Here is a 17,177-nt window from a genome sequence, read left to right on the forward strand (position 1 = left end):
CTCATCCCATTTTATTGTGTATTCTGGTTAGAACTGGAGACCTTTTAACACCCAGGATTTTATAAGGCCACGGGTGGAAAAGCTGAGCTATCGGCTGGGATGAGACAGACTCGGTCTTTGCTCCAAACTGCGTATATATATATATATATATATATATATATGTGTGTGTGTGTGTGTGTGTGTGTGTGTGTGTATGGTGTGTGTGTGTGTGTGTGTGGATTCACACTGATGTACGTGTGTTAATGAGACAGACAGAGCATATTTTGCCTCTCCCTCTTGGCAGATTTCCACTCCGACACGGGGAATAGAAACAGGCTCTAAGCAAACTGTGACCGTAATGATTTTGCGTGCCGACTCAGCTCCTTTCCAAAGGCACCTGATTGAGATGGGGATCTAAATTGCTTTACTTGTTCATCTCTTTTTCCCCAAAGAATCTCTTGTGATGTACAGTTTCGCATCAGGCCTGGATTCAAATGCAGATAGCATCTGTAATACACACATAAATCATTCCTTACTCGCTATGAATTCTTAATCAAAGCTGCATAGGCGTGTGTGTGTGGAGCATCCACTGCAAGCTCATCTCAGTCTCGGTAGAAGAGTGGGGTGGAGATGAGAGTGAGATTCATGTCGGCGTGGGTTCGATTTTGTTCTTTTCACAAGCTGAAATAATGTTTTTTCTGTTTGAGTAAATGTTAGTGCAGAGTTCTCAGGTTGATCTGCATCAGCGATGACTGATTTGCATCTATTGTTTTGCAGCTGTTGGCTGAGGGTTGATAACCACTTCATTTGGAGCTTCATCGGCCCTGTTGCGTTCATCATAATGGTAAGTGTTCTGAAGCTCAAAGCTTCCCGCAGAGAACGTACCGTCATCGCACACTGACGAAAAGCTGACTACACTCTTGAAAATGAAGGTGCTTCAGACGGTTCTTTGAGCCATGCCACAGAGGTTCCATAATGAGTTCCATAATATTGGCGATAGAGATGTGTAAATGTGAAGAAACCTTTCTGAAGAAGCTCCGCTAGATAGAAAGGTTCTTCACACTCACACTCACTATTAAAAACGTGGTTCTTTAAGGAACCCAAAGTGGATGTTCTATGGCATCACTCACCCATCTGAAGCGTCTTTATTTTTGATTATTTATTATGTAACAGAAAGGAGGAGGTTGAGGTGATAGAATGAGCTCATAAGTTAAGCTTATTTTGCCAGAAATCGAGACCATAGTTCAGATCTGGGGTCAAACCACAGGTGGTCTGGGTCAACATAGGCATGTCCCTATCCAAATTTAGACAAAGGTTGTTGAGGTCTAAGCCAGGAACAGCAACCCATTGAAGGAAACTACAAACTGTAAAAAATCAGGCCAAGTAACTGATTACAGAGCGTTTTAAATGAAGCCAAAACTGATAAAATATTGTTAATTTTTATTGTTAAATAAAAAGTCAGATCTTATAAATTCTTCATATTTCCCATGAAAACATGCCTTTACTCATGTGGACGAATTGTTTTGGTGCCTCGAAACTGAGGCAGTGGAATATCTGAATACCATATTTAAACATTGAGAGGCAGAAGACGAGTTTCTGAGTGTCCATTGGTCAGTTTCACACAAAACCATAGACGGACACACAAATCCACTGATTACAGATGAGAGGCAGATTACGGACACACAAATCCTCCAGTTATTCACGGCAAGAGGCAGAGACAAGTATCTCGACCCATCTTCTCAGTCTCCTAACTCCAGATGTGAGTCACGTGCAGTCTGGCAGTGAAGTGCAGTGGAAAGGGTGTTTCTGATCTGTATTATCACGATGATATTAATAGAAACCACCATCACGCACCAGCACGATTGTAGAATCCAGAAGGTTGAGAAAACCGCAAGTGGTTCTTCTATGGCATCGCTCAAAGAACCCTTTGAAACACGTTAAGCTTAAATAGTTACTTCCAACAGAGTTCCAACATCGCTTCATTCGCAGGTTTGGTGTATGTGGTCATCCATATATATATCTAAATATACCTAATTATTATTTTTAAACATTTATTCTTTTTTCAAATGTAATACTTGTACAGTTACAACTGCAAGAAGGAAAGTAAATGTAGTTTTACATTAATTAAGGCCTTTTTTTTACTATTTATGAAATATCTGATATTTATTAAGTCAAATATCAGATTTTGCTGATATGTATTAAATCAAAAAATCTGATTTTACTGCTATTTATTAAATCAAGTGTATTGTTGACTCTTGTTGGAGTAAGAATTAGATTTAGTGCCTATACTTTCACTTAACTACATTTGAACTGCTTTCACACTCCTGTACGTTTGTAGCCTTCCTGGCCAGTATTGAATAGCCCTGGTATGCCGCCGCATCATAACACATCCATTCAGCTCGGAACTGAACCAAGAACCTGACCTTTTCCTTCAGCATCAAATCATTGCCACTTTTACACTGAATGTGTGTGTTTGGTGACTCGCAGGACATAGACTGTTTTTTTTAAGATTTCATACTTAATCAAATACTGAATTAATGAAAAATGTAGAGATGTAAATGCAACCCTTCTTCCCCTCCTCCTCCTCCTGTCTAAACTCTGCGCTGATCTCAGAAGGTTCGTTGGGTAGTTATGTAGGCTGTGAATGCCACGCTCCTTTATGAAAGTCTCCCATGGCTGTATGATGATTCAGAGGGAGTTCAAAGAAGACTTCCTGTCCCTGTAGACTGCAGCAACAGCAGCTACAGGGAGAAAGAGAGGGGGGGAGAGACAGAAAGAGAGAGAAAGAGAGAGAGAGAGAGAGCGCTCTCTGACTCACGCCTGAATGTCACTCCATCCTGAAAGAGAGGCGGAGGGGTGTAAAGGTAAAAGGAGAAAGAGAGACATGGCCATTAGTCGAGTCGGACTCTACAGCTCACTGACAGCAGCTGAGACTGACACTATTGCACTATTGTGTGGACGCACTGTCTGGGACCTGGGCACATTTCATTTTAGATGGATACACACACACACACATCTGTAAACTGTATCTTGTCAGTTTGTAAAGAAATGTATATATATATATATATATATATATATATATATATATATATATATATATGCCTACAGTACTGTGCAGAGGTGTGCAGAAGCAGTGAGAGAGTTTTACTGTAGAAGCTCCAGATCCCCTCAGAACAGATGCAGGTGAACATAAATTCAGTAAAAAGGAGAAACAAGAGCTTCTCATTCTGAAGAAAGTAGTGAGATCTTGTTCCTTCAGGTTTCTCCTGGGCGGCCCCCAGTCCAGCCAGCACAGCGTGGAGGATATGTTCAACTCCATTAGCATCAGCAGCAGCAGCAGCAGCAGCAGCTCACCTGATTTACCATCATTAAACACTGATTTACCATCAAACCAGGTGTTGATCTGAGGAGAACTCTAAATAATACTAGACTCAATGAGGAGAACTCTGGAGATGTTCTAATGATAAACACAGTGATGGAGAACCACCACAGCTTTCTGTAGGACTGTTATTATTAGTGCTTATTCTAATATCAGTGTTTTACTGAGTTAATAGTTTTATGTGTTTACCTACTGTCCAGACTTTGACTTGTAATTTTAGCAGGTGCCTAAAACCTTTGCACAGTACTGTACCACGTGCAATAATTATATGGCATATATAATGGCAAGAAGTGATAAAAATGTAGATCAGAGGTTTGGTTCTGACAGGCACGATGTTCTCAACCACAGGTATGCAATATTCATGTGGCCCATTAAAGTGGCTTTGTTCTTTCAAATTAAAGAGCCAGCTTCAAGAAAGGGCACACAGTGGCACCCTCATATGCTCTACTATACATTTTAATTCGCTACATTTCATTTCAGATCCATTTCACACTAAAATGTGCACACGCACACACACACACACACACATACTTCTTTGCTCATTACACTTTACCCTGTATTAAGGGATAGCAAATTATAGTGCCCCTGAAACACAGCACTACACACACAGCGGACAGTCCGTCAATACAAATACAATAAATATACAATTACTGTATAATAACTATATAATACACCATACAGCCCACACTACATGATCTACAGGACACTAATCAGTAACACTGGACGAATGTACTGCCCTTAACATTAATAATTAGACTGTTGGATGTGGTTCAGTCATTCCACAAACCCGGGTGCCATTAGCTTTCTCAGTCTTTTTATATTGATATTTATAAGATTTTGTTGGTAAATGAAGGCAAAGCAAAGGAAGAATTTCATTGTACAGTGGAATTGCTTATTTCTGCTGTGCACATGATAATAAACTCTTAAATCTTGAATCCTAACACGATACATAAGAAAGAAATTTAATCAGTGTTTCTTTAGTACGCCACTATTCATACATTTTAAATAAATATAAAAGATTTGAAATCAAACCTTCATTGTTTTAAGGATTATATGTTGTTTCCCTGTTCACATAAAATGCATTTATTTAAATAACAAACAAAAAAACAACAACAAAAAAAAATGTACCACCCCGTCACTAGCTGGTTTAGTCTATTGTCTATTTTGGTACTGTTGCTTTAAATGGCATCATAAAGAGGAAGTGACATCATTTGACCCTTTGAAACAGCCAGAAACAAAAACAATGCGAGTTCTGAAGTTTTGATCTTTTGCATTGTTTATTTTTTGCTTATTCATGTTAGACAGTACCCGTCAAGCCTAAACCAACCCCCCGTTATACAAAATAGTTTCCACAATTTTACTCTATTGTAAAGATGATGATATTTTAAATTGATTGGCATGTTTGCTAGACCAAGGATTAAACCATTTTAGGATTAAATTTACCACCCCATCACATACCACCCCATCACATACCACCCTGTCACATACCACCCCGTCACGGTTTATTGTGAATTTGGCTCTGAATAAAAAGCACAATATTAGGAATTTTATGCTGGAGGTAGGAACGTTTTTTTGAAGATAGACATATCTTATATACTGTGGATTTTTTCAATGAATGAATGTTTGCTCCAGATGAACATTGGTTAAGGAAACTGGAAACTGCTCCCGTTTCATTGAATGACTCAGTTGTTAGAAGCACTTAAGATCATAACAAGGGACAAGTATACAATACATAAATTCATACCATACATGCAGAGCTGTTTATAAAAGCTGCATTCACTGCTGTATTCACACTTATAGAGATGGATTTCACACACACACACACACACACACTCACACTCACACACAGAAAAGAAATCCTCTGCCAAAACACTCCACTGGCTCAGTTTGAATGTCCTCTTTGCCCAGCCGTTTTTTCTGCCCCAGACTCTTTCTGATGTTACTGTACTGTTTGGTGGGGGTTCTATTTTTGGCAGGTGAGGGGTGATTCAGGGGGAGCAGAGAGGAAGAGAGGAGGGAGGGAGGTGTGTGTGTGTGTGTGTGTGTATCGTGCCTGGTCTGGCCTGGCTGTCTCATCAGATCTGTGTCATCACTCCAGCTGTGTTAAGTGCATTTCCAGCCTCTGCTCCCACACCGGCCCCAGTGGCTCAGACTAAACTCAGCAGCACTGCAAACCTTGATCTAAAAGCTCTCTCTCTCTCTCTCTCTTATTCTCTCTCTCTCTCTCTCTTATTCTCTCTCTATCTATGTGTGTGTGCTTCTCTCAATATTAAAAATAAATAAGTAGCTTATTGGCATATATATATATATATATATATATATATATATATATATATATATATATAAAAGGCCAAAAGTATTGGGACACCTGCTAATTCACTGTTTGATAGTTGGAGTAACTGTCTCTACCGTCCAGAGAAGGCATCCTACTAGATTGTGGAGGAGCGTTACTGTGAGGATTTGATTTGATTGCATTCAGCAACAAGAGTGTTAGTGAGGTCAGGATGTTGGATTATCACCACCTCACCTCATCCTCAACTCCCCAACTAATCCAAAAAGTACTGGATGGAGCACCAGCATCCATCATTCCAGAGAACACTCAGTGCTGGGGGGCGTTATAGCGCTATAGCCCTCGCCTGTCATTAGGCATGACCCCTACAGGTTCATGTTTCTCCACTCCTGGGTGGAGTCCTATTCTATTGGCAGTATAAGTTGTGTACGTGTGCATTTGCACATCTGTTCAAATTAGAGGTCAAAGGCTGCTTATACTGTACAGATACTGTACACACACACACACATATATATTATAATAAATCAATCACTCCATCTCTCTCTCTCTCTCTCTCTCGCTCTCTCTCTCTCTCTCTGCTCCGTGTCTTGTCAGAGAGGTGGTTAGGTTGAACTCGTGTTGCTGATCCATGAAGCAAAGAATCCATTTGCTTTCTTTTCAATTTTTTTTCAGAGCACATTGACTCACGAGTCTCTTGCCCACGCTGTGTCTTTCTCTCTTTCTTGTTCCTTTTTTGAAACTGTGAGGGTTTCTTTGTGCTCTTTGTTGTGAATGAAATTGATGTGATTTTAATGAACTACTTCTGCGTCATTCTGTATGTTTTCTGTTTCTGGACGTCAGCCAGTGAAAATATACCCAGTTAACAGCTCCAGGCACGGCTACGTTGTTTACATCCCTCTCTTGTCAAAATGTGTTGCTCATTTTGACCAGATTGTCCAGTTCTTTTATTTTGATTTCCTCTTATTTTTTTATCGAGGAGCCAAAAACACATGAATCGACCTCATTTCCAAAGCTGACGGACAAACGCTCAAACAAAGCAACTTGTACTGAAATAGCTGTTGTGCCTTTTTCATGCGGCCTTTCAAGCAGACTTGACTTGTTTGCTCCAGACTTCGTTCGCTGGGCCTGTGTTTCGCTTTGTGCCTGTTCCAGAAAGGCAGAGGGGTATTGATGTTGCAGATCAGCTCCAGATTGCTCCGCAGCCGGCCTGCTTTCATAACTTTCGCTCGCTGTGATGTTATTTCCGATAACCCCCCTCCACTCCCTTCCCCCTTTTGGTGGAGGTTTTACTTCTGGAGTATTCCTTCTTCTGGCTGATGTTTTAGCAAAGGTTTTTTTTTTTTCATTCATTTCTGGACCCAGCTGAGAGTTAGATGGATGGCAGATTATAAAGAGTGGCTCTTTCGATAACATTTAGATCAGGATATTGATCCTGATCTAATTGATTTTTGTTTTTTGTGTTCGTGGCAGAATGCAGTTGGCTGAGAGCCAGACTGACAGATCATCTTGTTCACCCCATCCTTAATCTCCCACTGTCTTTCAGAGATACATTATGCTGTTGAAGCACCGTAGTGGTTGGTGTGGCAGATTACACCATTACCGGCCAGTGAGCTACCTTACTGTGTCGGAGACTGGGGTTCAATTCCCGGGTTGGGTGGCTATGCTGCACTACACCAATAAGAGTCCTTGGGCAAGACTCCTAACACTACATTGGTATTTGGAATTTCATTCACAACAAAGAGCACAAAAACACCCTCACAGTTTCAAAAAAGGAACAAGAAAGAGAGAAAGACACGGCGTGGGCAAGAGACTCGTGAGTCAATGTGCTCTGAAAAAAAATTGAAAAGAAAGCACTGTAATACGAGTAACCTTGCAAGTCGTTCTAGATAAGAGCGTCAGCTAAACACCACTAACGTTAATGTAAATGTAGTTTTTGCCCTCTAGAGGACTTGTACTGGTGGCATGATGACAATAAACTAGTTGAACTAAACTAAGGCTATGTCTGAAATGATGCCCTATTCACTATATAGGGTTGTAGCTGTAGATTCTGCTTTGGTGTCTAAAAACATAAGACCCTTTTTTACATATTAGGTAAGAATCCAAGTAAGAATAACCCTGCAATTCACCTGCTTGAGACCCAATACAATACCCTGGCCATTACTGGGAGAGCTCATGTGAACATTAGCTAAAGCAACACTGGAAAATAGAGTAACGTCGTCTAGATTACAGCCGCCATGATTGAGAAATGAAGAAACTGTTTTGCAGTATTGCAGTATTTTACTGGCCAGTATGAAAGCTTTCATCCAGATAAAATTTAAAAACCTTTTAGCTCAAGACCCTGTTTGGACTTTTGCCTGTTAATTACAGCTCACTGATGTTGCTAAATGTACTTGATATATGATAAAAATAATCAAACAAAATTAGAAAGTCCTGGATTTTATTTGGTCAGTGTCAGAAACTTTAATCTTGACCAAGAAAAACAGCCAGGAATAGACATTTAAATCACATATCACTTGCCAGTATGAAGACCACAACACTCACGGCACTACACTCTGCCTAAGTACTCTTGGAAGAGGAGGGTCTTCACTCTGCGTTTGAGGACAGTGAGCGACACCCAGGGCAAGTTCGCTCCACCACTTCGGTGCAGGACAGAAAAAAGTCTGGATGCTTGTCTTCCATGCATCTTAAAGGATGGCGGGTCAAGCCGAGCCGTACTTGAAGCTTGAAGGGCTCTTGGTCCATTCAGGGTTTTGAATCTGATGCGTGCAGCTAATAAGAGTTTACTGAATAAACTGCACTGAAAAAAACACAGCGCAACAGATAACATCTCTACCTGCCAGTGAGCTACCCCACCATGTGGGAGACTGAGATTCAATTCCCGGTCTGGGTGTCTGTGCTGCGCTACACCAATAAGAGTCCTTGGGCAAGACTCCTAACACTCCATTGGCCCACTTCTGTAATATGAGTTACCTTGTAAGTCGCTCTGGATAAGAGCGTCAGCCAAATGCAGTAAATGTAAATGAAAGAAAGCACTGATTTTACACACTCATCAGTTGTGCCACATGCAGTGTAGACTTACACATGCAGATTTTTAAATGAGTAATAACAGTGCTCTGTATTCATCCAGCTGATTTCCATTCTGCCCAGTGAATTGGTCACTAAGGGCCCTGCTGAAAGAGGCCACAGGCTCTGAGTGTGAATGATGCAAAGCCCAGACATTACTGGTAAAAGTAACCTGGTACTGTCCTGGGTGTGCCCTCGTACAATCCTGAAATCTACCAAAATAGATTGTGTACAGAGAGTCTACCCTATCAGATGTGGAAGAGTCTGCATGACAATTTTGTTCTTTATAAAATAGAGTGCTTCTGACTTTCCAGTGCAACATGATTATGGGAGCAGTGTGGGTACAAAATAGCTCCTCTTGGTAAGTCTTTATATTCGGAGAAATGCAGGGTAGTACTGATATGCGAAGATCATGTTGGATCATTTTAATGTGAAGGAATGAATTTTCATTTCTCCGTGAAGTCTACACAGTGTACACTTACATCCCACCATAGAAATGCACTTTGAATATCCTCCTCTCACTCTTTAGCCTAGTATTCCCAACCAGACAGCTTTTCTTTTTCTCATGCAAGTTAGATTTTTTCCCTGAACTGTTGAAATAATGGTCAGTTTTTGTGTGTGCTGTTTTTTTATTCCTTTTCCCAAACCCTCAAGCGCATTTCAACAACTATGGTGCTATCTGGCGATCGGTTTGGCCGTCCCGTCGAAAGTATTTGTTTTTTAATTGGCACTGTTGTTTTAGAGCCGTGTCCCAGTAGCCCTGTTCCGCCCCACTTGAATTTACTGTACGCTCCCATGTATCGGGGCGGCGTAGAAAAACACAAGCTCTTGGCAGCGAGCTGGCTTGTCCGCGGCCTACGTTCATGACTTACTGCCTGGGAAGGTGTCCGCGAGGCAGCACTTCTTGAAACAGCTCCATGAGCTTCAAATCAAGACCAACTGGTAGCACTCCAGGCTGGGGAAGATAATTTGTGTGAACCAGCAGTTTGTAGGCTAGCGAAGGGGTTCGCTTTAAAGCAAATGCATTGGATTGTGTTACGTATGATAAAGCAGTATCGCAGACTGGATCTGGATTTAAGACTTGGCCCTCCGCTCCATTAATCACATTAAGAGTTTAGGAACCTTTCAAACATATGGGATAGCGTCAGGATATTTGATCATTTCATGTGCGGAAAGCAGAGTTCTTGTCTTCCCCCAGTTGAGAAACATGACTAAATTCTTGGGAGTTTCCAGCAGATGTGATCCATTGCGGCGCTTTGACGTGGCGACGTTAGCAGCCGCCCGCTCGCTCGCTCGCTGAGCCGAATGAGTTATTGAAAGCTTTTCGTCTCAGAACGTAACGCGCCACGGCCAACATAAACCATTTTTGGCACAACGTGGCCCAACGGCTGAACTAATAGTGCAGTAATCACAGGGTTGTGAGTTCAAATCCCAGGTGGGACCCGCTGCCGCTTTGACCTACGCGGCTTGCCTGAGAAAACACCCTTGTGTAAAAGCATCAGTCTTTGGGAATATGAAATGTGTCTGTTGCCTTCGATAAACATGTCATGCGAATGATTAAATGCAAATGTGGGGATTCCGGGAAATTAAAGGCAAGTGGCTGTGTGGTCCGCTCACCATGCTCTGAATGTTTTGACAGCTCAATCTGGTCTTCCTGGTCGTGACCATGTACAAGATGGTGAAACACTCCACCTCGGTGAAGCCTGACTCCAGCCGCTTGGAAAGCATCAGGTGAGTTTGCTTAGCTTGTCTTGTTGTTGTTGTTGTTGTTGTTGTTGTTGTTAGTGTTTTCTCTTTTTTTCTTTTTTTTTTTTAGCTCGCCTGTCCACAAAATTAGTCAACCCTGTTCCGACACATATTTGGGAAAGCTTTTTCCACATCGCTTTCCATTTTTGTCCCACAGCGCCTTGATTGCCATCTTAATTGCTTTAGCTCGCGACGTTCCGTGCGGTCACGCTTTGCGCCAAACGTCCACAAATGTAATAATTACAATGTGACAATTACATGTGACTTCATATTAACTCAAATTAGTTTTATGGAAATGGATGTGTAATTTGTCAAAAGTGTGCTGGACAGCGTTCCCGGTCAAAGGCTGAGGACGGGCTAAAGGTTGTGTCCGAGTCAAATGTTAGCAAAGCAGCTAATTTGACTCCGCGGCTATAATTAGGAAAGCCATTAACCTCTGCGCGGAGTAGTTAAGTTGTTTGGCGCGCTTTAGCATCACACGGCTGGTGTCACAGCCCCTTGTAAACACCGTCCTTGAGAAGCGCCGACGCGTTTTAGAAGTGCCGGCGCATTACGGCGCGGTCCGAATAGAGACGACTTACAGGACACGTGGTCAGAGCTGCTTTCAAACTGACTGACCGTGCCGGGTAACCCGAGACGGACGGAAAAGAAAACCCTTCCCATGTCACGAAGCTGCGGCAGGCCACCATCCATCCTGTCTAGCAAACGTGTCATCCGATCCATACGAAGAGTTCCGGGAATCTCTGGAGAGAGAGAGAGACAGAGAGAGAGAGAGAGAGAGAGAGAGACACTGCAGCATGAACGCTCTCTCCAAACCAGGCCTGAGTGGAGTGAAATTCTGTCATCTAGAAATGCTCTCTGGGCATTCTTATCAGATTTCTGAGCCCGAGTGAATTTGTGTCTGTGTTATTTATGGACTTTCTTGGGGCATTTAGCTAGCATGCTAATAAAACATGGAGAGGAGCATGATTGCAGAACTAGTTTTTTTGTGGTGCCAATTTATGGCAATAAATTTCCATTCTTCTGCATTCATTCTGCTCCCCAGACAAGATTTATTCCCTACTCTTTATTCCGTGCAGAGGTTTTCATTATATAACACTCTCTTTTTATAGCATTGCTCATAAATGTAGTGCATCCTGCACTTTAGCGCTGCTTGTCGAAACTATGTGGACACCTTGCTTTTCGTTCAAAATGTAAATATGCATGTTACTAATTAGGAAACCATTCAAATGATGTGTTTATTCTGGCCAGGAAGGACTGTGGTGTTACTGGGATTTGAAATAATCATCTCCTGTCCCTTAACAAGCAAGCAGGCAGTTAGACAGTAGCGCCACCCTAGAGCTGTGAAATCATGTGCATTTCAGTGGCCAAGAAAGTGTAAATGATGTTTTGACAGTTTTCTTTTTCTGAACTATTGCTAAAAAAACACAGATTGACACTCTTTTGGCCCTAAAAGTGGTTTAAACAGTTGTAAGGAGTACTATAGGGGATACAAAGTGTTGGCTTTGGCTTTATTCCTGATTCATCACTGTATCAAATATTGTTGCACAAGTTTTTGCGCATACGACTAGTCTTTAACATGAAATCGAAGTTGCTGCAAACTCAAAAAGAAAACCTGCATTGTTAAAAACCTGCACAAGTTAAATATTAGTTGAAGATGTCTATCAAAAGTTGATGGACTGTGACGATTGCTGTGGATTTAAATGGTTGCTTATGGCAGTATGTCTGTTTCTCAGGTCCTGGGTGCTGGGTGCATTTGCACTGCTGTGTCTTCTCGGACTGACGTGGTCATTCGGATTGTTCTTCCTGAACGAGTCGTCCATGATGACCTACCTTTTCACTATCTTCAACACCCTGCAAGGGATGTTCATCTTCATCTTCCACTGTCTCCTGCAGAAGAAGGTAAAGACACCCTCAGCGCTCATTTTCAAAGCTGTCAAAGACTGTTAATGTGTAGTTTGGATGGGTTTGGACATTTCTCAGATAGTTGCTGGGCTTAGGTCAGTCAAGGTTCTCACATCCAGCTTTTAAAAGCTTCTATTTACTTGAATGTACTTGATTTGCCTTGTTTTCCATTTAGTACATAAGCTCGGGTTATATTTTCAGTGTAGCTGAGTGGCACTGGAAAATTAAATAAAAAGTTATAAAAATAAATATAAAAATAGATATAAAAATAAAAATACCTTTAAAAAGGTTCATCTTTAACCTCACAACTGCTCAGATGTTGAATAGAATAGAAATATATTGCATACATACACAGTACATACATCGCTGAAATACTAATAGTAATATATAGAGGTAAGAAATATATTGAAAAGAAATAATATAAATAAAATATTAATATTAATAAAAATGTAAAAAATAAATTAAATTAAGAAAATAAATAAATATGTAAATAAAAAATATTCAAGAGCTAAAACACTACAAATAGAAACGTGGAGAAAAAATAGTAGATAGAAATACTGCAAATAATGTATAGAAAAGTGAGAAATATAAGATAAAACTACAGCTAGATATATAGACATATAGAAATATATAGACAAAAACTGAGAGAAGTACTTGTAATAATGTATAGAAGTAAGAAATAGATAAAGCTGAAATATAAAATACAGCTACACAGAAATATATGGAGAAAAATATTAGCTAGAAATACTACTGATAATGTATAGAAAAAAATACAAATAGAAATATATAGACGAAATATGAGATTGAAATATTAATAACATATAAAGATTTCATATATACGTAGAGCTAACATACAATAAAACTACAAATAGAAATATATAGAGAAATCTGAGATACTGAAACAAATGAGAAATACTAATACACATATATAAAGTAAATAAATATATAATGTTAAAGATATAAATGAATACAAACACTTTTAAATATTAATATAAATATTGAAAATGTATATATATATATATATATATATATATTATAAAAATGATTTAATAAATGGTGTAAGAAATTATTCAGTACATTGTGAATCTTGAATTTTACTCTGAATGTTCAGATTTGTCCACCATCATCTTCAGATTAGTAGATAAGAGATATTTAGAGATGACACCAAAGCAGTGAAAGCAACAGTGGCCACATGTTCTAACCAATGACTGTGCATATCATATATAGACACTGCATATTCCTTAAATCATGTAGGCTGCATAGTCAGTGATTCCAACTCCTCCATGATTCACACAGTTCATAAATTCTTGGCAGCAGCTGGAAATAACTTTGGTTTTATTGCGAGAGCCTCTATGGCCATTTAAAAGCTGCATTTGAAGGAGAGAGGTACAGTTACGAGTCCCGTTTCAGTACTATTTTTAACACACCCTCTCCAACTTCGACTCTCCACTCAGGAGTGCGTCTCACTTGCGTTACACAAGAGGACACGCAAGGAAAGGAAAGATGGGACAGTGAGGAGGGATAGCATGTTTTTTAAAATGTACACAATCTTAAATAAATATTATTTTCATCATTTATGACCTAAAGGTTAGAAAAGTAGGCTTAGCACCGGTAGGCCGCTGATTTCCGAACTCCAGGACCAGCATCCACAGCTGAGGTTCCCTTAAGCGCGGCCTCCATCCCCCACCACTGTCATGGATGGGTTAAATGCAGAGGTCGGAGTCCATTGAACTGCTGTGCATATAGTGGTAAACTGGGTCTAATTACTGTTGTCCAGTTTCAGTTTTCAGTTCAGGGTGGTGTTTGTGTTTGTGTGCTGACAACTCCGGGTCTGATTAAGGCTCAGACTCGTACCTCTCGGTGTGCTCCTGTTTTATGCAGAGGCACAGGGATGGGCGGGGGCCTGCTAATGCAGTTAAATGATCGTTGCAGTCCAGGGGTGCTGTTTTCTGGCTTTATTGTTTATTTATCTAATTAAATTAAGTTGCAATCAAGCTTATGGCTCGTGATTAGCTGCCGTGATTGGGGAAATAACATTAGCCTCTGGGGACTATTAGCGAGTCGCTTACATATAATGATCATGTGCTAACTTCAGCGGTGCGTGGGGCGTCTTTATACTTTTAAAGACAATCCCAGCTCTGTCTATCAAGCCGATCTTTGATACATGCTTCTAGATTATTTACCAGACTGCATGAATAAAAGAAACTTGACATCGCAGCGACTGCCGCGTTGCCTGCGGTGATGTGTAAATAAGCCCAGATCCGCCTAAGGGGGGAACTTTACGTCACCATTACTCAGTGTTATTTTTTCCTCTGTTTAATGTTTCAATTCATCAATGGTGTCAAAACAAGTGTTTGCCTGTCTGCTCCATTAGCTGTGGCCTCTCGAGGGTGAAATGAGTCTTTTTTTTGACGCGGGGGCTAATATTGTGTGGCTGCGGGAAAAGAAGCACCCTCTGGAAACCGTTCGAGGCGCGACATGTCTATGATCGTCAACAGCCTTGGCCAGGTTCTTAGAAAAGGCCTTAAAAAAACAACATCAGCATCAGCAGCAGCAGCAAAACAATAGCCATGTTCAGCAGTCAGTGTCAGAATTGCTGGCCATTATTATGATCTCCTGCCATAACCACAATGCCGCATGTTGTTTCACACGGATGTGAACTCCTACTTTTTATAACGTCCCACATCCCACAATGTCCTCATAACGAATAGCCGCCGCCGCCGCAGTCACTGCAGTCACGGGTGATGAGGACGTTCTCCTAAAGGCCATCACGCCCCAGAGGACTGACGTGCAGTTTGTCTCCGCAGGTACGGAAAGAGTACAGCAAGTGTTTCCGCCAGTCTCAGTGCTGTGGCGGTCTGCCATCCGAGGGGCCTCACAGCACGGGCAAAACCTCCACGTCCCGCTCCACTGCGCGATACTCATCTGCCACTCAGGTGACACATTTAACACTAGAGTCTAGAGCTGTTAGCAGCGTTTTGCCATAGTCAATCCACGTTGCATTGTTATTTCAATGTAATTACATCACTACATAATTAATAGCATTAATTATGAATAACACTGAATTGCATTTGCATGTGATTTGCATTCTGTACTGCTGGTTTTGCCTCATGTTGTTTTTTTTTCTCCAGTTGTTTTGAGGTGCAAAACTCACAAAAAAACCCCAAAACTAAAGGATTCTTTCTACTAAACAAAAGAACACTTTTCCACAATAAAATCATTCAAATCATAATTAAATATGTCCTGCTTTATTTAAATATCCCACTGTAGGTTTCAAAACATACTCTCTGGTACAGTTTATTTAGCAATGTTGGCTAGAACCAGGGCGAGCTCTAAGTTTTGATTGAGGTTAAGGCTAGGATTAAGTTCATGACCAGGAATGTAGCTTAAATAGTTGAGGTTTTTGGCTAAGGTTAAGGTTAGGATAGTTAGTAAGGGTTAAATTAAGGTTTTGGGTTAATGTTAAGGGTAGAGCTAGGATTAAAGTTCAAACTGTAGGTAAGGGTTAAGTTTAGGTTTAGGGCTAGAGTTATGACCAGGAATAAGATTAAGTTTAGGTTTTTGGTTAAGGTTGAGATTAGGGATAGATTAAGGACCTTAGGTAAGGGTTACGTTTACATTTCAGATTAGGGTTAAATTAGGGCTGCAGGTTGAGTTTAAGGTTAGAGTTATGACCGTAAGTAAGAGTTAGGTTTACATTTAGTCTAAAATTAAGGTTAAGATTAGGGACCAGAGGTAAGGGTTAAGTTTACATTTTGGCTAAGGTTAAGATTAGGGTTGAACCTAGGAGGCAAGGTTTAAATTCAGAGTTTGGGTTGAAGTGAGGATTAGAGTTATTACAAGGTTAATGGCTACGTTTAAGGATTAATTTGAGGTTATTGTTAAGGTTTGGTCTGGTGTATTATTATTAAGAGAAATATATATATATATATATATATATATATATATATATATATATATATATATATAGCAGAATTGTGGTCAGAGTGCACAATTTCTCAGAATATCTTGAATGAGCAACTATTGAGAAATAAGTGTTTATTTAAAAATATCACTTGCTTTTGTTTTTGTGAGAACTGTGGCTTAAAACTACACTCATTTGTATTTAATGTTGGTTCTTGGTTCTTGTGTTAGGCATGAATGTTTTTTTCAAATATTATAATATATAAGAAACAGAATTCATCATAATACAGTGATTTTGTGCTTCTGCAAAGACACTGTGGGCCTGATTTAATAAAGAGTTGCCTGGCTTATCAATATTTACAGTGGTGGAGAAACGAGCACACTCAGGAGGAGGTTATTTTGCAGAGCTGATGCAGGAAAATCGTCTGCATGCTCATAATATCACAATACATTCATCTGCATGACGTTTAGATTTGTCAAGACCAATATGAGGGCTATTGTGAGATGTGTCTACGAAAACAGAGGCAAAGGCATCTGAGACACTGTGTCATTGCTGAGATTTTGGACCTGGACATGGATTGAGGCCTATACTAAAAATAAAAAGGTGCTATAAATGATTCTTTAAGTGATGCAATAGAAGAACCACTTTTGTAAAGTAGTAAAGAACCTTTACAGCAAGTGAGGACTTTTCTACCCTTCTTTAAACGATTCTTAACACTTGCACATCTCTTTTATAAAGGGTTTTATATGGAACCCCTGGTGGTTTTACAGAAGGAACTGTTACAATACCTTTATTTTTAAGAGTGCAGTTTTACTTAGGGTTGATTTCAAGGAGAATTTATTCACATGTGGTACATGGGGTGGAATGAAATTAAGATTTCAAGGTCCCAGTTACACCCAAAGAGCAATTAT

The 17,177-nt window shown here is 40.2% G+C and overlaps 1 protein-coding gene across 9 annotated transcripts in view; it reads left to right on the forward strand.

Moving 5' to 3' along the window:
• Window positions 1-17,177, forward strand: part of LOC140561978 (adhesion G protein-coupled receptor L2-like) — a 195,573-nt gene that overhangs the window by 153,837 nt on the left and 24,559 nt on the right. For all 9 annotated transcript variants that reach the window (XM_072687298.1, XM_072687297.1, XM_072687299.1 and 6 more), the window contains 4 exons: window positions 757-823; window positions 10,351-10,442; window positions 12,194-12,359; window positions 15,170-15,298. In XM_072687298.1, the coding sequence (XP_072543399.1) occupies window positions 757-823; window positions 10,351-10,442; window positions 12,194-12,359; window positions 15,170-15,298 (454 nt within the window). The remainder of the gene's footprint in view (window positions 1-756; window positions 824-10,350; window positions 10,443-12,193; window positions 12,360-15,169; window positions 15,299-17,177) is intronic.

The sequence above is a fragment of the Salminus brasiliensis genome, chromosome 9 (assembly GCF_030463535.1).
Source record: "Salminus brasiliensis chromosome 9, fSalBra1.hap2, whole genome shotgun sequence".
Taxonomy (NCBI): Eukaryota; Metazoa; Chordata; class Actinopteri; order Characiformes; family Bryconidae; genus Salminus; species Salminus brasiliensis.